Source organism: Antedon bifida, chromosome 3 (assembly GCF_963402885.1).
Source record: "Antedon bifida chromosome 3, ecAntBifi1.1, whole genome shotgun sequence".
In the NCBI taxonomy this organism is placed as follows: domain Eukaryota; kingdom Metazoa; phylum Echinodermata; class Crinoidea; order Comatulida; family Antedonidae; genus Antedon; species Antedon bifida.
The window spans coordinates 8,042,967-8,065,495 of NC_136228.1; the positions used below are offsets into that span (position 1 = coordinate 8,042,967).

At 31.8% G+C, this 22,529-nt stretch overlaps 1 protein-coding gene across 1 annotated transcript; it reads right to left on the bottom strand.

Moving 5' to 3' along the window:
- Positions 1-430: 430 nt before the first annotated feature.
- LOC144836781 (structural maintenance of chromosomes protein 3-like) lies at positions 431-21,476 on the bottom strand. Its single transcript, XM_078691635.1, has 26 exons — positions 21,350-21,476; positions 20,735-20,810; positions 20,245-20,283; positions 19,789-19,928; positions 19,229-19,308; positions 18,691-18,887; positions 18,046-18,221; positions 17,431-17,676; positions 16,803-17,069; positions 16,382-16,554; positions 15,984-16,083; positions 15,306-15,466; positions 12,576-12,717; positions 12,049-12,199; positions 11,297-11,516; positions 10,864-11,021; positions 10,217-10,332; positions 9,727-9,801; positions 9,186-9,294; positions 8,785-8,945; positions 8,213-8,443; positions 7,128-7,286; positions 6,604-6,663; positions 4,731-4,908; positions 2,795-2,901; positions 431-1,846 (listed from the first exon to the last, which is right to left on the bottom strand). Exons 1-26 carry the CDS (start codon positions 21,362-21,364, stop codon positions 1,775-1,777), a joined length of 3,609 nt encoding a protein of 1,202 aa, XP_078547761.1. The 5' UTR covers positions 21,365-21,476; the 3' UTR covers positions 431-1,774.
- Positions 21,477-22,529: the final 1,053 nt, after the last annotated feature.

Consider the following 22,529-nt stretch of genomic DNA (forward strand, 5'->3'; position numbering starts at 1 on the left):
AATAAACGGTAATTGAACATATCAATCGAACCCATTCAGCGCTAAACAAGAGACATACCGGAATAGTATTATACAGGTGGTTCATGTAGCGTATTGTTTTTAATAGCAGTTTATACGGAGGCAATATACATATTCCATAATGGTATTGCAGTACATACTCTTCCTTAGGAGGCGTATCCACGTGCACTGATTTGTATAACAATCAAACTTGATACCAGGTGAAAGGTATTCGATAATAAAAACACTTTTATTATGCCAAAGTAACACTTACCATAGTTACTCTAGTTAAGGTGTGTCTAAATAGCTTAGTTTACTAGACACCCCTAGTGAAGGCAAGAATGTAATATTTAAAAATATAAATATGCCTGTCTAAGTACCTCAGTGGGAGTTCTGTTTGTGTTGTATCAACAATAAACCACAAACATATATGTCTGAAATATTTAAACTTTATTTCGTACGATGGAACATGCAATTTACTATGTATAACAAAAGTGACCAATCAACTAGGCAATATTGGTAACAAGTTTCATCAAATCTATCTAGCAATCAAAAACAACAATATATCAACGATTAATTAATATACAATAGACATGCTAGTTAACAACTATATCAATAACAGTAGATTAAAAAATAGACAATCAGTTATCTCACAATTAACAAGTATATAATATAAATGCAGTTTTAGCAAAAATGAGAACTGCAATAATAACCATAACCAAATTAAAACAATATTTACATAACAATAATAGTGTGTAGTTAGTTTTCTTTCTCCATAAAATAGAGATCGCTTTTCAGCAAAATACTGTGTAGCGTAAATAATGATTTAATCAATATACTCAGGTCGTAAATGTATCGTTACAGATGTTACATTACAGATTCAAGATTGATTAAAACATAGTAACTATGAGAATAAACATTATAAATGATAGAAGCAGTGTTCAACACTTCAATACTCTCCTCAGGAAGCTATTAATTACAACTACCTGATTTACTAAAATACAACAAATTAATATTCAATTGTTTTCTGTATATTGGTTTTCTTCCAAGTTAAAATATTCATGTGCAAATAAATGTTTGATAAAATAAAATAGGCCATGCAAACATGATAGTGTGGGTCTTTATTAAACTGAATGTATTAGAATGGGCAAGAATTGGAATGTTACAGGACTACCAATGTGTCTATTGTTTAGGGCTGCTTTTTGGAAGTGACTGATATCACCACAACTTATAAAGAAATAAATATGATCATCTATGATAAATGTTAAGGGTTAGCAGATAATATGTATTTTGTTTTATTAACATAAACATTTACACAGCAGTGGCTATATTGGCTGTATCCATCATTCACACTTAGGCTAAAGGAAACAAAGTCATACACCTTAAATATTTATTGACATAAATAAGTGAAATTCTTAATTAGGGAAATATGTCACTTAAGTGTGATTGGTGAATACGGCTGTCACACAGAATGACACTTAAATGCCATTTTTACAAGTATAGTATTGGAACTGTGCTTAAAAAAAGAGACATACAGGTCCTTTTGAACTTGAATATTAGTCAAAACATTAATCCAAACCAATAATTAGCCTTTAAGTAATGTTGACTTACATTCAATATTTACATTAAATTAACATTTTGAAACAATCTATTCTAGAAAAATTTAGAAACATTATGCCTTTGGAATAAAGCAACATATAACTAACTAACTAACATAACTACATTAACAGACTTGCAGTATAGTGTCTTCGATGAGTTGACTACGAGGGCGCTACAATTAACCATGAGTTGCGTCATCTTCTAAGAAATCCTTAGCTTGTTCACGCGTTATCACGTCAATATGACTAACCTAAAAAAAGAAACGTAATGTATAATCTTAAAGTAGTGTGATGAAATTATATTTGTATGTGCAATATTTATAAATTAACATAGAGCAATTCTAAAGCTGTCTACACTATCAAAGTTTATTTATGTTCATATATGTGGCCATATATGAACATGACGATGTCATATCACTACCATATTTGGGTAACTCACTAGTATTTGGGCACATCACAATTTTTTGTCAAACTAGTTTGATAGTGTAGACAGAGCTTAAGGATCTGTCTACACTATCAAACTAGTGTAATGTGCCCAAATATGGTAATGATATGATGTCATCGTGTCCATATACTGTATGGGCACATCACATTTTTTTGTCACATAAAGTTTGACAGAGTTTAAGGCTGTAGATAACAATAATGTACAGTATTCATTTCTGATATACAGTAGACCAGAAGGAACATAGCCCCTGCATTTGGTATTACTGTATTCATTTTCAGTTTTTCATGAGGTTAACTTCTTCTAAGTGATTCAAAACTTTTCTTGAGCTAACTTAAACGAAACAGATTTTGTACAAGCAGTTTCCTGTGTTGTGAAATAGCTCACCTCTCACCTCGTTGGCCAGCACTGAGTTGTGTTATTAATAAATATAATTTGATTATTACTTCAATTTCACTAATTGGTCTTAATGCAGCAATAAGCTGGTAATTTAGTGGTGCTGGGTTTAGAGCATGACTATATTGAGGTTAGACAAGTTAAAACACATAGAAACAAGACCAATATGGCATGGATATTGTATGATATTGATGCCGGATAAATATCAAATTAATATTGACCCAGAATAAATTCATACTCATGCAGAATTTATATAACCTACCACATAAAACCCAGTAGGACTGTTGTTGTATTATAACCATGGCAAGTAATTGAGTGGTTTTAAGTGTAAATTGCTGAGAGTTTAACAGCAAATTATTACCTTATTTCTAAACTTGACACCGTAGAATTTGTCGGCAGAGTCCAAAAGTTCAGGTCTAAATGTTGTAGTAATAAATTGCGCATTGCCACATAACTCTTTCAGCATATCTTTATAAAAGAAAAAAAAGAGAGAACATTAATAATTTTAGCCACACTTAAGCTTGGTTCCCACTAGAACACAAGGATGCAAGTGAAAAGTAATTTGACCAATCACAAGCGATAGATAATTCAAAATGTTGTTGCATTGCATCCCAGTGTGAACCATGCTTTAGGAGTAACATCCCAATATTCAACTGTGGTTATAAACACCTTTTGGTCCTCGTGTTGAAGCCTAATCAATTTTATTTAGAAGGTTACAGGCATTCCATGTAAACATTCAAATGAGTTTTTAAGTATATAGAGCATTAAGGGTATACACCAAACTTAGCAAGGATTTAACTGTGTGTGCTAGGCTTAATCCTAGCAAAGTTTCACACAAAAGGCATATTGGTTACACATGGGAATTATGTATACAAATGATATCTTGAAGATAAGCCAAAATGTATGCAACAAAAAAGGTATTTTTGATTAGAAACACATGAACAATTCCCATAACATTACAAAAGAATTAAGCATTGACTTATACAACATTACCAAACATTATCTAATTATCAATAACAATGGTTTTTATCATTCATTCATTGAGAACAAAGGTAAGCATGGTATGTTATGAATTGTAAGCATGACACATTTATTCTAAGCATGACAAGAGGATTTAAGATCTTTACACACTGATAACTTATTTGAAAACATTAATTACTAATTTGCAATTTTTATTTACTAAAAAAAAGTCACAGTCCCTCAAAGTTGTATGATCTTATTCAAAGATGTGTAACATTGACTTTTAAATTATCATTCTTATGTTGATACAAGTAAAGTCCCTTATATAAACAAATTAAAATCACAGACTTGAAACAACTTTTTATTTGGTTTAAGCATTGATTTTTTAAAATAGAAAATACACTTGATTGAATTCAACAAAATCTATTAAAATATTTTTACTAAATATTAAGTGTAATTCAATGTAAAATAAAAGAAGCCCACAAACCCACTGTGCTGAATTGTGATGAAAAGATGAAAAATATGTTATGAACTGGTCTAAATCAGCCTGAAGCTTTCTGGACTGTGGACTGCTGAGTCAGTATGACAAGGGAGGGTATAGCAGAATGTACTAAAGCTTAAATTACCTCCCTAAAGATTCTTATAAATTAACTTAAATACAAACTCCCAACAGGCACTGTCCATCCTTGTCTGTCTACTGCAGTCGCCGATCAGTCCACCTCACAAGTAATTTAATATTTGGATGCAAATATATTACATTTTGTTCTTTCATTTTTTAAACTTATATTTCAGAATCATCATTGTAATCCAAATAACATTTATTTCATCAGATATCATACAAATAATACAGAGGACCAACAAACAAATAACAAAATAAGAACAAGTGAGACAAAATGCTGTTACCTAGCAACTACACTTCTATCAACACATCTTACTACAATCCAGCATATTTTCAAGACTTAAGTACGATGCTTAGATTCAAGGAAAGAGTGCTGTAACTGTATATCACAAGACATGCAGCAGAAACAACTGTCTCACAAAATGGGGATTAGCTTTGGCAAAAAGTCAAACTTTCCCAATAACACATTTTATTTCGGACATTCTAGAGGAACCATGACATCCTGTCGATTTAAATTGAAATTTAAAACACGGAATTTTACAAACTTTGTGCCAATTAATTTTATATTCATAATCTATTTTAAATGACAAATGTTTAACACTGTAAGAATCTTTGTAATGTACATCAAAATGAACAAACGTGCTTACAATATGTATTTATTTGTTACAAATGTACATATAAAAAAAAATCTATTTCGAATGACAAATTTCAAATGTACCTGCTACAGCTTTTCTATGTTGGGCGTCCAGAGCAGAGTCAATCTCATCAAACAGGTAGAAAGGGGCGGGGTCACACTTCTGAATCGCAAATATCAACGTCAAGGCAACCAATGACTTTTGACCTCCAGACAATTGCTGCATTTCCTTTGTCTCTCCAGCTTTTCCAGAAAATGAAATCTGACCAACAAAAACAAGAACAGTTGGAAATAAATGTTTAGGTCATCAACCACATACAAGCTTTTAGCTTTTTGTTATTGGGTCTTTTCATTTATTAATGTATTTTAATCTATTTGTTATATATTTCTCTTTTGGATGAATAAAATTAATGAAATGAAAATGAAATGTATAGACAAATTGGATTTGTTGTTTTGGTTGGTTTGGGAGAATAAAAACAGGTTGAAGTAAAAAGGTAATGAAAATAACAGGATGATTGGGAGATGAAAGACCTACAAGAAAGTGATAATTTGATGTAACAAAGAAAAAGCACAAAAAAAGAGGAAAGAATCAATAAATGAATTACTTATCTGTAATAAAACAAAGAACATAGGAAAGTTGAAAAAATCAATTGTCAATATTATTTAGAATTAATTTTAATTCTAGGACTTTTCTGTTTTAGTTTTTTCATTTTATACATGACAATATTAAGACATAACATTTACAAAAGTAAAATGCATATGACACAAAATAGCCAGAGTCTGTACACATTGCTGACAATTTTTCATTAGAAAATATTTTCTTAATTTTAAACATTTTTTATAACCAATCATTTTAATGCATTCCTCATTTATATATTGAATTGCTTTTCCCTCTTATTTTTCACATAACACAAACACTAGGAAACGATTTAAATATTATGGTTGAACGTATTTGTCAAGAATAATAGAAAAAGGTTGGAAACACATTTGATCGATGGATTCAGTTATAGAATATAGTTCTGACTGAAAGGTCATCACAATATCCATTTGACCATTAATAGCCATTAACTTGGCTCCAATAAAGTAAACTTGTTTCCCTCAGACTAAGTGGTTATAGAAGTCATTGACAAATTGTAGCTAATGACAGCTTCCTGTAGGATATACATGGTTGATCACAGCTCACCCCAAGCTGCAGGTAATTGAAATCTGCAGCGATATTTAATGACTGTTTAGTTATGATAACACGATGAGGACTTGGTCGGATCAACCCCTCTCGTCAGATCAACCCCAGTCTCGGCAGACACTAATCAATCCACAACACATTATTTTACAGCAAAATATTTAAAATTTGTAAATAAAAGCAACTCTTGCTAACTATGTCATTTACATAATTTATAATGTTTAACAAGGCCTGCCAAAACAACTGTTTTAACACAACAATTTTAATGTTTCATTTTATCTGAAGCTAACAAATCAATATTTTATAACATAACATATGAATTACAATATTGTATAATATGAACACTTTATAAATAATATTTAACGTCAGTAGAAAAGAAATAGTCATGATTGCTTTACAAATCTAAATTGTTTTATAATATATAAATATAATTTATAATCAATAATTGAGATTATTTGAAACGTTACAATGTCCACTAAATTATTAAATTTTGAAATTAAATATTAAATATGCTCCAAAAAGCAATCTTTGGCTTTGCGATGGTAGACGAAGGTGACAGTAATTTTCTACTAAAGATTTGTAGACTGCAAATGTGTGTAATACACTGTTAATTATCAGGACATATTTGGGTGATTTAACATTTTTTGTTTACAGAAAACGTAAGTTTGCTAATTGATTGTCTGGTTTTCAGAATGCATTTTAAGGCTGATTTTAAGAAACTAAAAACCAAACCAATTTGGCATAGACTGACAGTATAACTGATAGAGTGTGACGTACCTTAATTCCAACACCAGTGAATAGTTCAACAAGTGGAACACCAGTCTGTGAATCACCATCCTGCCAAAACATACAAAATAACATTTTAATGTTTATTCATATTTACTTTTAAAATTGTAAGAGAGAAATTGTAATTTGACTAGTGACCAAATCAATGTGATACAGCAAAGATGAAGTGATGTGCCCATATATAGACACGATGACGCCATATCACTACTATATTTGGGCATATCAACACCATATTTGAGCATATCAATACCATATTTGGGCATATCAATACCATATTTGGGCATATTACACTTAATTTGTCAAACTAGTTTTATAATAGTGTAGACAGAACTTTAGCCCCATACATTAGTTATTAATATTTTGTGATGTAGAATTATAAAATATACAAGTGTTGAATTATTACCGCTTGATGAACCACAGTAACACGCTTTTCAAAAACGTAAAAAATCAACACTCATATTTGAAACCAGATGATGAATTTATATCATATATACATAAGATATAAGATTGCTTACCGATGTCTCTGCCTCTCCTTTTTTCATGACAAGCTTGGCTTTACCAGACGGTACAAGTTTCTCAAACACCTCACTAAAGTACTTAGATACCTGCTTAAATGTTAGCTGAATCGCTTCATACTTCCTATGCTCCAACACACTCATCAGATCAACAATTGACTAGAAATTAAAATATTATTTCCAATTAATTCAGAATAAATGAAAAGAAAGTAAATAAAGAAGCATAAATGACAATATTAATAATTGATACAAAAGAATAAATTGTCCTATTCATTAATTACAGGCTCCATGATGTATAAATACTAATAGGATTGTTTTATAGCCTTCAAGAGGGTTAGAAAGGTACAATCTTATTTGAAGCTTAGAATGTGGATTAGGTCATTTGGTACAAGATCAGGATTGAACCCCAAACCTTGGGATTGGGAGGCAAGTTTATTAACCAAGCTACAGCTCCACTATTAAATATACCGGAGACTTTCCAAAACTTTTCTTGAGGTCCAAAAGTTCCCAAATTCTTTTTTATACCATTAAAAACTAATTTTGAATACTAGACATATTATGCAAGCACAAGTGTGTCCGGTATTGGGAGAGTTGACTTTGTTATGTAAACTATTTTAAAGTTCACATACTATAAAATGATGATGCCATGTCAGACATGTAATATAGGAAATAACGGCTAATGGAATGGGCTTTCATTGCCTCATACATAATTAGTAGAGTAGACCAAAAGAAACGTGCAAACATGTACAAGGCAGGACGTGTCTAAACATATTAACTCAATCGTTGAAATTCTAATGCATACATAGGATCGCACGCAATACAATGTTCGGACTTAATCATAGTTTATTATAATAATATTTTTTTATATAACTAATTTACAATGTGACGAATAAATGAAAAATGTCGCTATAAAGTTATAAAAGAAATATTCACAACATTTGTAGCAGATTTTTTTTTTTTTTTATGCTTCAATTATGAATTTCCAATTACTTTTAAAATTTGTATTTGGTTTAATCGCTTTCCAATATCATAGGTCAAATTTGTTTTAAAAGAAAATAAAATGAAAATATATTGAAGTAACTTACAGCGTGTCCCTTGTCCAACTCCTCCTTTCGTTTAATCAGTTTCTCCTTCTGATCTGAGAAGTTAATAAACTGATCTAAAGCTTTCTTGTTCACGTGACTGTACTTCTTAAGTTCTTGGTTACATTGTTCCAGTTTCTTAAACAGTTGCTTCACTGAAAACTTTGTGTATTTCTCAAAAGCATCGCTTGGCAACGAGCCGAGCTCACGGATCTTACGCATACATTCTTCTTTCTATAAATTAAAAATATTTTGAATTAAAACACCAAAATGTAGAGTATACATATATCAACCCAGCTCCTCATATAACAGTGTGATCAAGTTAAAAACATTAATTAGGTTATATAGCAACACATCATTTATGTTTATACGGCGCCATTCTTTCATTTCTCCCTCTTCGTAAGTTACTTTCACTATTCTCTCTACTTCTTCCTCCTATCTTGCACATCATTTTCATACTTTCTTTCACCATCTTATTTTTTCATGTAATCTTTGGACTTACTCTCTGCTTCTAAGTTTTCTTGCCCTATCAACTCATTTTGGGCAAAAAACATTTACCACTGTAAAGCTCATACCTTTTTCAGTAACATGCTCTGTTTATTTGTCATCTTCTCAAGGGATTTAGCATCATCTGATATCTTATCACCGTATTCTCGCTCTTTATGCTTCCATTCTTCAAAGTCTCCTTGGCGACTTACTTGTTCTCGGTTCAAAGCCTCTGCTTGACTCTCAATATCTACAAATTCAAATAGTTACATTTTTATTTTATTTATAGAACTAAACAAAAAAAAAGTCTACATTTTATAATCTCATAAGAAAAAATATTTTCAACTATATCTACAGCAGGAGAGGACATATTTATATAGAAGTACACATTAGTGCCTGGTTTGTCAATGGTATGCCAATCAATGAAGTTAGTGTATTTGCTATTAGTAGTAAGTACACTCTTCTTCTAGCCAACTTATTAAATAATTACCTTCCAATCTTGCTTTGTTAGCTTCAATACTGGCCTCTAACGACTTCATCTCAAGTTCAGCTGTATCCAATTTCTGTTTCTTATCCGAGACAGAAATTTCTTGCAACTCCTACAGAAAAGAATCTAGCATAATCAGACACTTGATCCATTGTAAAGAGGATAAAAGAGGATTAAGTTCTCAATTATTTAGCAACTTCTATATTTGATGTTGTAAGTTGTACTTTTTATTGTAAGCTGATGTAATCCATCTTTTTTTAATTGCCCTATGAGGGATGAATAAAGATATATACTGATAGTTACAGAAAAATTGTAATTGTAAGACCCTATTGTATTTAATTGTACTCCACTGCATGTGTAACAACTACATTATGTGGGTTCAATTCTGAACTAGTGCCAGGATTATTACTGTTTGTACTCCATTCCCTAAGCCTCAAATGAGACTTATTTTATGAACATGAACAAGGTTAAATATCTAATTTGTGAATACATGCTGTAGGAAATGAAAAGATATAATAAGAGAGTATCTTAAAAATCAACTCACCAAATACAGTTGGTCTCGTTTACGATTCAGATTTCCAGATAATACATTCTGAAGTCTGTTTTTCTCGCCTTCAAGCTATAAATAAACAATCCATTAATTTATATTGCCAAAATAAAAACAAGCATGCATTAATATTATAAACTTATAAAAAGACAATAAAACATAAGTAAAATAGTTTAACCTCATTTACAAAAAACGAATCATAAACAATCATTTCCCAATCTCCTATTAAAATATTTAGAAATTATTCAAACAATTTAATAAGTTTAGTTTTACATGTAATACAGTAGATCACCTCTTTTGGGACACCCCTATTCAGTGGAAACCCTTATTATGGGACACTTTTTTGTGTACTGAACGATGGGAAAGTTATATTTCAAATCTATAGCCAACACCTATTCAGGGGATGCTTTGTTGGGTCCCTGGTGATTCTACTGTAGTAGGCTTGAGGTTGGTGGATACTCCGCAATATAAATGTTTCTATACACACCTTAATCCTTTTGTTAAGCACGTCCTTATTCTTTGCGGTCTCCTCTTTAATTTGATCGTTCATTTTATCAACCTCTCGTTGGTCATCCACACTTAACTGGGATAATAAAGCGGTACCTAGTAACAAATACATATATACTATTAGTAATAAACATGTTTAATGACAATTGTTATTAGGTATCATACAGTCTAATGGGACAGTACTATATATTATATATAGTAAGGTTATATTCTTTTATTTTATGTAATTTTCAGGCACAAACAACAACATATAATACATGACAATGATGCAGCACCCTGATTGAATGCTAAGCACTATCAAATTGGCTCTCCATGCTGCACTTCAAACAATAAAAAATACACAAGATATAAAAAATTACTCAGTACTCATAAGGATATCTCGTTGGGGTCATGATGGTTGGGTCAGGCAAGGAGACCGGCTGCCTGTCCGCTGTTGGGACAGTACAGTAGAACCTTCATTTTACGTATGGTATGGGACCGAAAGGCGTGCGTAAAACATGGGATTCGTTATTCTAAGTGTACGTAAAATCAAGCGAACGTAAAATCAGGGTACATAAAACAAAGGTTCTACTGTAATTAAAAGGTTATCTTGTTGGGGTCATGATGCTTGTCAGTCCAATTAATCACCTATTTCTTCTTCCAAAGACGCGTTTGTACTTTTCATAGCTTCTAAGCTTGACTGCAGACTGCCAAGACGCCTTTCTTTCGGTTGAAGAGATCGTTGGATCACTTGGCTTTCTTCCTTCATGATTCTCAAGTCGCTTCTCATTCTCTCGTAATTGTCCCTAAACATACAAATTAACAATTAATGAAAACACAACATGAGAAACCTCAGGAGTCAAGTTTCCAATAGTCATTGTTTCTCCCCTTTATTCTTTAGAATAAAACTGTTCACTCATCCTGGACACAACATTGATAAAAAAACACAACACAGCTTAAACTTATCTCCAGGCCAAGCTTTAAATCCATCGTATGGTGCCTAGTTTCTTAGTCTGGCTAATTCATTATGAAGAATATAATCAATTCTAATTGTGTCTGCAGAAACACAATTGCCACTTACTTGTTTTTTCTGTTTTTTGTTTCAATTTTTTGCATCTCACTCATCAGTGACGTTATCTCATCCTCAATCTGCGACAGCTTATCACGATGTTCCTCAAACTTATCCTCCTGCTCTTTGATCTTCTTACGTAGCTCTACGATGCTGCTCTGAAGCTCACATCTTGACTTGCGTGTGTCGTAATAGCCACCAGTGATAGCACCTCTCCTACTCACTTGGTCACCTGTCAAAGATTTTGATGTTGTAAACCCCATACTTCAGTTTAGTTTATTTTACGCAACATATATATACGAATTAAGTTCTAGTTATATTTGTGTTTATGTTCGTATTTTAATAAGATGACTGAGATAAACAAGAAAAAAAAACAATACATGTAGAATCAAAATTTAGTAGAACAGCCTATATTGTTTGAATGGAATATTTTACCCCATTTTTCATCAGCAATATACAGTACCTATATTAGATTAGGGGTTGGTTGTAGTGTTAAACCATATTGTTTCTTATTTGTTTCATTGGAAAGTGTCTCCTTACTAGGGGTTTCCCCAGATTAGGGGTTGGTTGTAGTGTTAAACCATATTGTTTCTTATTTGTTTCATTGGAAAGTGTCTCCTTACTAGGGGTGTCCTCTGATTAGGGGTTGGTTGTAGTGTTAAACCATTTTGCCTTACATTTGTTTAATGGGAAAGTGTTCTCTTATTAGGGGTTTCCTAAAGGAGAGATTCTACTGGAATAAAATAAGATTTGTTAATGGCTACCTTCTAATGTGACACAGTCCAGACTATGAGTACGTGAGAATTGAGTAGCGACATCAATGTTACGACAGATTAACGTTTTACCAAACACATGTTGGTATACAACATCAAATCGTGCTTCATATGTCAGATTTGAGACCATTGGTAAAGCATCCTTCAAAATAAGAATATTTAGTACACTTTTATCATTTTTTTTTGTACAATTCATTTAGCATCACACACACAATATAATTTATTATTTCTTTATTTTAACTATTGGAATTGTAACTTTGTGATATTTCATAGACTATATCAAATAAAATAAGGTATTTATTGTACATCAAATAGTAAGTAACTGGCCAATTATAATAAATAAACCATATTGACCTTTAAATTATTTGAGGCTTAGGGAGTGTATTTGAAACATTTACAGTCCTAACACAAGACTAGGATTGAATCCATGTTAACCACCAATCTACAGCTCCAATAAAATTAGGTAAGTACTCTTTTACATAATCAAGTTTAGTGGTAACATTTGTAAACAAACTTACAGGCGATTCTGGGTAGTTGGTAGGCCTGACCTCTAGCCTGTTAAGTGGCATAAAGGTGACCTCTCCTGGAAGGCCCTGTCGATTCATCTCAGCCAGGATTTTGGTACTAATCATATCAGTATCTACTATATGGTAAAACAACCTTAAATGAAAACCAGAAACAGATTTGTTAATTAATTTAATATTGTCTCTAAATCTTTCTTTAAGATCTTCTTTATTTTTTCTAGGCAATGAAAGTGAATGAGATGAAAAAAAAAAGAAAATACTTTTTTGGTAAATGTTTTATCACTTTCATGAATAAAAGAAGGAATCAGAAAGGAAACAAAATGATTAACTTGAATCTATCGTTATCTAGTTTCTAATTTAACAAAAATAAAACATTTATAGATGATATGTTTAAATAACATAGTTATAATTGTCTGCCTTTGGAATTTTTGTTCATTACTGATGATGATTTTTTCTGTTTATTTCATTTCATTTCATTTCATTTATTTCACTATCATCATCGCAGCCTTAGCTGAATTACAAAGATATTTACATTTTCTCAATATTAAAATTTGTATAAAAGTATAAAACCAATGATAATTATATATAAAAAAGGAGGCAATTTACACAAGAAATACAATACAGGAACATTCAACAAGTTTAGCATTAAAATATTAAAATAGAAAAAAAAAAACACCAAAAAGGACCAATAAGAATTGCATAGCTGTACTGGGTGATATATAATGATTATTCATTTAGAAGCGAGATAAGGTATGGTATTGCACTTTTTCTATATCTTTCAACTCTGCATTTGGGTTGTTGATACTTTACACGTCTTAGTTTCATGTTACTTACATTCTTCACTGGAAACCATTTTCCAAAATGAATACTTTTTGAACAATTCAGAGCAAACTTATAGCATAGATTACGCCTTCTATCAGATAAAGTGTCTAAAGAAAGATCATTGAGTGCTTGGTCATAACATATGTAGTCATTACACAATATTATTCTGCAAGCCCTTTTTTGGACAGATTCTATCATATCACTTTGTTTCTTAGTAAGACTAGAATGCCATACTGGGACAGCATATTCAACACTTGGTCTTATGTAACTCTTAAATACATCTACAAGATCAAATTTCGGAAGATTGAACTTTCTTAATCTACACAATATATGCAGACGTCTGCTGGCTTTGGATACAATTTCTTTAACATTACGGTCCCATTTGAGGTTGGCTTGTATCCATAAACCTAGTAACTTAGTTTCATTAACAATTTCAATTGTAGCATTACCAATCAAAAGGGGTTCATGTTCATATTGATTTCTTTGAAAGTTAAAATACATAGTTTTACATTTAGTTGGGTTAAGTTTTAGTTTGTTTTCATTAGACCATACATTCAGTAAAGCAACATCATTCTGAATTGAGGAAATTTCATCCTTTTTTACTATCTGTCCTATGCACAAATCATCTACATATTTCCAAGTTTTACATGGCGAGTCTTGCATGGCATCATTAATTAGAGCAAGAAAGATCATAGGCCCAAGGAGTGTGCCTTGAGGGACGCCACATGTTAGATTAACACTCATTGATAATGTGGATTTATAGCGTACTTGTTGGGTTCTGTTTGACAAAAAGCTAATTAACCACGGTACAATTTCAGGTCTACAGCCAAGTGTTACTAATTTAGAAACTGCTATTGTGTGGTCAACACAATCGAATGCTTTACTAAAGTCAGTTAAAACTAACTGACCAACAGATTTGGGAATGTTACTACCTTCATAGAACACATTTAGTAGATCAACCAAATTATGGGTTGTAGAAAAGTGTTTACGGCAACCATATTGGTTGTTATCAAGATTTTTCTCGATATCTGTTAAGAGCCATTTTTTAATGAAGCCCTCAGCTACCTTAGCTAGGATACATGTAAGCGAGATTGGTCGAAATTTGTCAACCCTAGTACAACCATTTTCTTTGGGAACCGGAGTAACAATAGCATCCTTCCACATAGTTGGGACATGACCCTCACTGAGGGAGGCATTTAAGATATTAGTCATAGGGATGCTTAGTTCGCATGCAAAATCTCTTATTAATCTGTTAGGCACATTATCAGGGCCCGGGGACTTATTTACTTTAACTTTTCTTAATTGATTGTACATTTCCCATTCTTTTACATTAGGGGGTTTATTGGCAGGTAGATACGTAGGAAGCTTACATAACTCAATACTAGGTCTGCTTTGGGAAGTTATAGCAAAATGGTTGTTTACAAAATTACTTATACCATGATAGTCATCCTGCGGAATATCCTCTACACTAATAAGTGGTTGGGGTTTTGTTTTATTAGCTAACATCTGCACGCCTTGGTGCCATTTATGGGGATTAGTGGCTTTTAAGTTTAATAAACGTTCATTGTAAAAGTTCATTTTGTCTTTCTTGATCACTTTTTGTACCATATTCCTATAGAATTTCCATTGCAGCGATTTACCATGATGATCAAATAAAGATCGAAACGTTGAATCATTGCTTGCCTCTCTCGTTATTTCAGAGTCAGTTTATACTATGTTATTAAAACATTTATGGTATGGTAAAAACTGTAAAGCTCTTTCTACACTATGAAACTAGTTTGACCAAAAAAAGTGTGATGTGCCCAAATATGGTAGTGATATGACATCATCATGTCCATATATGGGCACATCACAATTTTTTGATACATAAATTTGATAGTGTAGACAGGGCTTAAAACTTGCCTACTACCAGCAGTTACTTCAACGCATGTGTTAAACCTAGAAGCACATTCAAAGTTTTCAATGAGGACGCCATGATAGCCTTCTTGTACATCTTTGTGAATTCCTTTGGCTTTGAAACTTTCAAGGATTCTTTTGATGCTGTCAATACCACGTAAGACGGACTATACAAAATAAACAAAATTACTCATACCAGTGGGTTTTTAAAGAGTTCGGTATTGAGAGAGTCGCCTGGTATGATAGGACAGGATTATTGTGATGTTGACAACACCATGTAAAGCTCTGTCTACACTATCAAACTTTATGACAAAAAAATGTGATGAGCCCATATATGGATATGATGATGTCATATTTGGGAATATCACTACCTTATTTAGGCACATCACACCTTTTTTGTCAAACTAGTTTGATAGTGTAGACAGAGCTTTGAACTGATTCAAATCTCATGCCATAAGTTGACTCAATATCATATATATATACTTTCTGTATACTAGATTTTCTCCCAAAAACCAGACATTGTTTGAGGTCGAAAAGGTCCCAAATTCAAAACACATTTGTAATTGAATTATAGATAGAATTTCCAGATATATTAGGTCAGTTGCTATTGGTGTTCAACTTGAACAAACCAAATAGAAAATTAGTAAGTAAATAATCATAGGTTTCTTATACAGTATAATTTACCTTTCCTATCATAGATCTCAATGTTTGTTCTTTTTTATGCAATTCGTCTCTCGTTGTTGATATCTCCTGCTGCATATTATTTTCTTCCCTCCAGAGGGCGCTAAAAATAAAACAAATTGTGTTTAGCTGGAAGCAGTAAATTCCATTGTAGTAAAAAAATCTTTTGAAAACAATTTTCTGAACCAGCCCAAAACTAATTTCTCTTAATACACTTTGAAAACATTTACTATTTAAACTAGTTTGACAAAAAAAGTGTGATGTGCCCAAATATGGTAGCGATATGCCAGATTATGGTAGTGATATGACATCATCATGTCCATATAAGGGCACATCACATTTTTGTTGTCACATAAGGTTTGATAGTGTGGAGAAGGCTAAAGATAAGGTAAAGTGTTTACTTTCTTTCGTTTTGCAAATCATCCTTCCTCTTCTTCAGATCATAGTGCCCTCTATTTGAGGCGTCTACTGTATCTTTCATTTGTTCGATGTCCACTGTCAGTTTTGCCATTTTACTTTCCAAGTCTTCATTCTTCTTTGTGTCATTTGCAATATCCTCATTCAGTTTATTAATCTATGTAAATAAATCATTTCAAAATTTAAACAAAGATTTGTGAGTTTAGTATAGAGATCATGTATACTACAGACAGTTTTGTCATAAATTATAAATAACATTCTCAGAAACTTGATAAAAGATTGTTTATAATACAGTACTGTAGAACATCTTGTGTGTATGTTTATTCTGTTAATAGAGTGAAATGTCACGGGATTATGATCGCTCTTGCCAATTTGCCCAATTAATGTTTTTTTCCTCTCACATACCTGTTCTTCTTTATCTCTGATGGACTTATTAAGAGACTTGAGTTCTTTCTTAATCCACTTGTCCCTATCATCTCTTGTAGTAAACTGATTTCCTCTGCCTTGCTTAGCAAACAACTCTGTTCTTCTCTGTTCACAATATTGTAGTGTAGCGTTGATTTTTTCTTCTTCTTTCTGCAGGTTCTCATACCTTGGCATAATGGCCTCTAGCTCATTCTGTTTTATACTTATGGTCCCATCCAGCTTTTCCAACTGTTCCTCCAGAGATGCCTTTTTATAGAAAAAAAATTTTTAAAATCAAGTTATTTTAGGCAAAATTTACTACCAATAGAGTTATAGTTTTGTTTTTTTAATATTTAGGCAAATTACCAAGGATAACCATAAGGGAATAATGCATATAATAAATGTGAAATACTATTGTACATTAAATTAAATTTCTTTCAGAAACACTATTAAGGGAACTGAACAGAGTTCAATAGGAGTTTGATGTAGTATTAAAACATATATTGCTCCTTGTCCATTTCACAGAAAGTGTAGATGTTGTGCTGTTCATTTCATAGAAAAGTGTCCCCTTAATATTGGTGTCCCAAAAGGATGTACTTTAGTTTAGTTATGTATTTTATTGTCTTACTTTAGCTGATGAATCTGACCCGACCTCTTCTTCTAAATCTTTCACCGATAACTCAAGTTTAGCTTTACGCTTTATTAACTCTGACCTCTCATTTGTCAATTGGTCACGCTCTTCATTGACACTGCGGACACGGTTTTTTATTTCTCGCAACTCTTTGTTAATGTTCTTGATACGCTTGGAAGCCTCCTCTTGGACATCGCGCAACTGCTTAGAAACTTCCCCACTGTTTTCTCTCTTAGATGAAAGCTAATAAATAAAAAAATAAAAAAACAATATATACCCTGAAACATGGAAAATCTTCACAAACTAGGTCCCAAATTGTATTTCCTATTTAAAGACATTCAATAAACTAGATTTTCTAGAAAACTTTTTTTGGCCAGCCAAATTGTGCTGTACAGTTTTAAATTTGTGTTTTAGAGTTGAATAAATAGTAGGTGATATTACTTGTACGATATAAAACTGCAATGTAAAGCTCTGTCTACACTATCAAACTAGTTTGGAAAAAAAAGGTGTTATGTGCCTAAATATGGTAGTGATATGACATCATGTCCATATATGGGCACACCACATGTCATATAAAGTTTGATAGTGTAGACAGAGAAAAAGATAGCCTACCTCATCCAGCTTTTTTCTAGTGTCTGTAAGGTCATGGTTGTGGATTGTGTATTCCAGTGAACGCCTCATTTTGTCCCACTTCTGGTACTGCTTCAGTTCCTCTTTTTCTTCCTCTAACGTTTTTAATCTTTCCTCAATATACTTTAGAAGATCCTCAATCTTCTCACGTTTTCCCTCTAGAAACAGGAAAATAGTTAATTATCTACTACGTCAGACTTTTAGCCAAGTAACTATAAACTTTAATATTCTTTTCTACATTCTTAATTCAAACAGTGTCCAGTAATAATGCAGAATTTGTTGTAGTGAATAGTATACAAAGATTAATAATTAGCAATTAACAGCAAAGTTTGTTTTGTTTATATATTTAGGCAAATTGCCAAGGATAGCCATAAGCGAATTCATTCACTATCCTTCTTAAAGGTGGCAATCCCGATCACAAGACAATAAGATGCTCTACATAGACCAAAGTCTTTGGGAATGGTATGTATCATTAGAAAAAAATTCCGACCCTGAAAGGATTTGAACCCAGGACCCTTGGATCGGTAACTGGCAACTGACACAGATTTCTTTTGTTTTTATTTATTTATTTTTAGCATCATAGATAAGACTTTGTTTGCTTTAACACAATACGTAATCACTACATACCCGTTTCTTGTAGGATCTGTTCACTTTCAGATTTCCTCTCATCATAGACTCTAGTTCCGGCAACTTCACGAAGGAGTTTGAGACGCTGGGAATCTGGTGCTGTGGCCATTTGGTTGATCTTACCCTGCTTCACTATGTAATACGGATTGCTACGGGAAAAACCAGCACTTTCCAGAAGGTTCATTACATCAGTTTTCCTGGAATTAGATATTTATATAATGACATAATAATAGTTATTGTCTTTAGTATAGCGCCTAACCATAATAAGTTTTCTCTAAAGTGCTATGACCACAAGGCTCAAACTATTTGGAAATTACTTCATTTCATATGTTTTTATACCAAGTACATTTGAGAACATCTGCAACATGATGCAGTGTTACTTTGCAGTTATGAATTAGTAAATTTAAGTTTGACAGTATTTATTGAAAATTAGGCAAAATGTAATAACAATTTTGTATTTCCAATATATTGAGTGCAAAATAACATATCATTTGTATTCATTGTAAGGTAATAACAATATAATTCATTCAATACTTACGTAACCATTTTCTTATCCAAGAAGTACTGATCTTTTTTTGAGCCAATTACTCTTCTCAGTGTCACCTCATCTTTGTCAATCTAATACAAATGTAATCGTATTATTAGACTACAGAAATTGAATGTATGCTTGTATAATGCTCTGTCTACACTATCAAACTTTGTGTGACAAAAAAATGTGATATGGACATGATGATAAAGTTCAATGAAGTTCAATAAACATTTATTTTAAAATGGTCATTTTTTCATTACAAACAATATTAAATCAATAAACAATAATCAACAATTTATATAAGACCATTTTAGGGATCAAAATTAGAAGTTAAACTTGTCTCACAATGACCCCCAAAAAAATAAAAAAGAAGAGAAGAGAACATAACGGTACCATTAACACAACACATAAAATTAATTAAAATGATGTCATATCACTACCATATTTGGGCATATCACTACCATATTTGGGCACGTCAAATTTGACAGAGCTTAATATTGTGGAAACAAAGAGGTACCACATATGTTATTTAAAGATCGCTACAACACATAATATTAAGTAATACTTACAGGTAATCTGTTATCTGAGTTGTCAAACACTATTTCTACGTAAGCAGATATAACACGAGGACCCGTGCCTTCATGAAGTAGAGACTGCCTCTGCTCAGGTCGAAGGTTACTAAACTCATCACTTAGCACAAACTGAATAGCTAAAGATTTAAAAACAATAACGTTAACTTTAAAAACTAAATTTACTTAATTACTTGACTACCATTGCATGCTACTGTACATCAGTCTTTATCATTTTCCCTTCATTGTACAGTAGTTGAAGTTACAATTTTTTTCTTTCAATTTTCCTTTGCTTGTCCTTATCATATTTTCTGTAATTTATAAATAATAAATAAAATTTAATTGAAATTTTTCAACCTACACACACGCGATCTGAATGTTGATTCTAATGAAAGGAACATTTATGTTTAAATAAAAGTAAATTTTATTTGACGTAAAAGTATACAGTACACATACCGTAAAAGAAATTACTTTTTCCTGATCCATTTCTCCCGACTGAAAATTAAAAATATAAAAATGGTAATTTGAAATATAATGAACACAATATTGATAGTTTGTTTAAGTCATTCATTCACACACAGCCACTGTGCAATTGGGAATGGACCGTTTCAGAGGTGTTTACCACCTGTTGGTCCAGATCCCTCATAGTTAGTGAGAAGTTAAATAAATAAATGATAATGTACAGTACCGATGATTGCAATAAAGATTAATTTGATATAAACAGGTAGCAACACTTAATTAATTTATAATCAACAATATTTATAAAAGAAAATAATTTATTATTATATTTATTGGTAAAATACAAGAAAACGATAACAAGCAATACACATGAAATGGAGTAAAATTGGTACAAACTGCAATATAATAAGAAAAAGTTAAACATCAAAAAACTGCAGAAAAACAGGAGTTAAACAATAAAAAAAAATATCATCTCATGATATCTTACCGACTACATTGTGTTTAGGGCTAAAAGGATCCACAACAGTCTGATCTCTGTAACTTCTAAATCCTTGAATAGTTACCTGAAAAAAAATAATTATTGGACATTTATTTTTTTATTTACATTTTTTATCTCAATATTTATTTTTTAAATAATTTTGATATTGAAATTGTGTGTAGTTGGTAGCTTTCTTGTAGATGCTTTAATTGTAGAATGTAATCTGGGTTGACCAACTAGCATAGGTGTTTAGCACCTGTTTGGTCTTTCCTTGCCTTATATATTTGTTTTGTCTTCTTTGTATTTGTAGGCTTATGGTTATGCCTATAATAAATGGCAGAAAATTGAATAAATAAAATAAAAATAATTTAAAAATGTGATACAAAACAACTCTTTAAAAGTTTAAACTTCAATTAACACAAAAAACATTTCTGTAGTAGGGAGGCCTAGCCTAACTACAATACATGGATTAAGTAGCCATCGCCGAGAATACCACCACCTAGGCCTAGTACACTACACTAGCCTCCTGCTGCTGCTATCAAGCAAGGCTAGGTAGGCTAAGCCTAGCCTAGCCAGATAAGCCTAACAAAATAATACAAAATACATGATATGTCTGCAACTTACCTGCTTAATATACATTGTTAATATTTAAACAGTTTTCAAGGCATTGGAATAAATAGCTTTGAGCATAAATCCAATATTCTCTTTGGAAAAATATCAAAACACACTTTTCAATTCTTCGTCGCTACTTTCGCACAAAACCAAAATGGCGCGCTCCATTAGTGTGGAATATTCCAAACACTAAATAGACATATCAATGTAATAATATTTTAATTTACTTAGATTTTGTTGTTACACATTACAAATTATAATATATAATATTAAAATATGTTTTCGTAATTTAAAAAAATGAACTTTTGTAATAAAAGTATAATTTATAATTCACTAAATTGTTTCCTACTTTACTTATAATCCCTATCTATATATTCGACGTTTCTAAAATGGAGAGTACGCGCTTTGTGTCTTGTCAATTTAAGCCTACACTAAGCCTAGGCCGCGGGTCCCCCTAGGCTGGTCAATCAAATATAATTTACTAATCAACATTAACTTAATTAAAAATCAGATTTTACAATTGAGTTATTACTCAATTAGGGCCCAAATACAAAACAGTATTTTTGCAGATGAAAATTATTTTTACAGTATACAATATATGATATAATAACCACTTCTTAATTCATCAGTGGGGGACTAGCTCAAATGGTAGAGCGCTCGCTTAGCATGTGAGAGGTACCGGGATCAATGCCCGGGTCTTCCAAATTTTTTTTTCTGTGGTTTTTTTTAATTGAATGAACTTAAAGTCATTTACTATTATTTCATAAATATAATAAATCTAAATAGAGTTTTTTTTTTATTATTTAAATTATTCTATCTAGGCCTCTCTGAAAGTTTACTCTTTTAAAAAAGAGTAAAGTTGGTTGATTTCATCATCATGACTGGAATATAAATAACTCATTGAAATTTAAACACAACACAAGCTGGTTATTTATTTGTTATTTAATACAATCAACAAAGAATGTACTAAATTCAAAATGTCTGTACTACATTGAAGAAATTATTTTATACCTCTACCTCTCTTGCAAAATTTTTTTATAGGCTGAATCTGTACTCACATGTCGCTGAACATGTAGTACAGTAGCTTGCAAAAACAAAGTAAACATTTGTTTACATCAAGAGCAGTCCCTTTACTCACCAACCTCCACCCCTCTTCAATCACACCACACGCATTTTTATAAAAATAAAATAG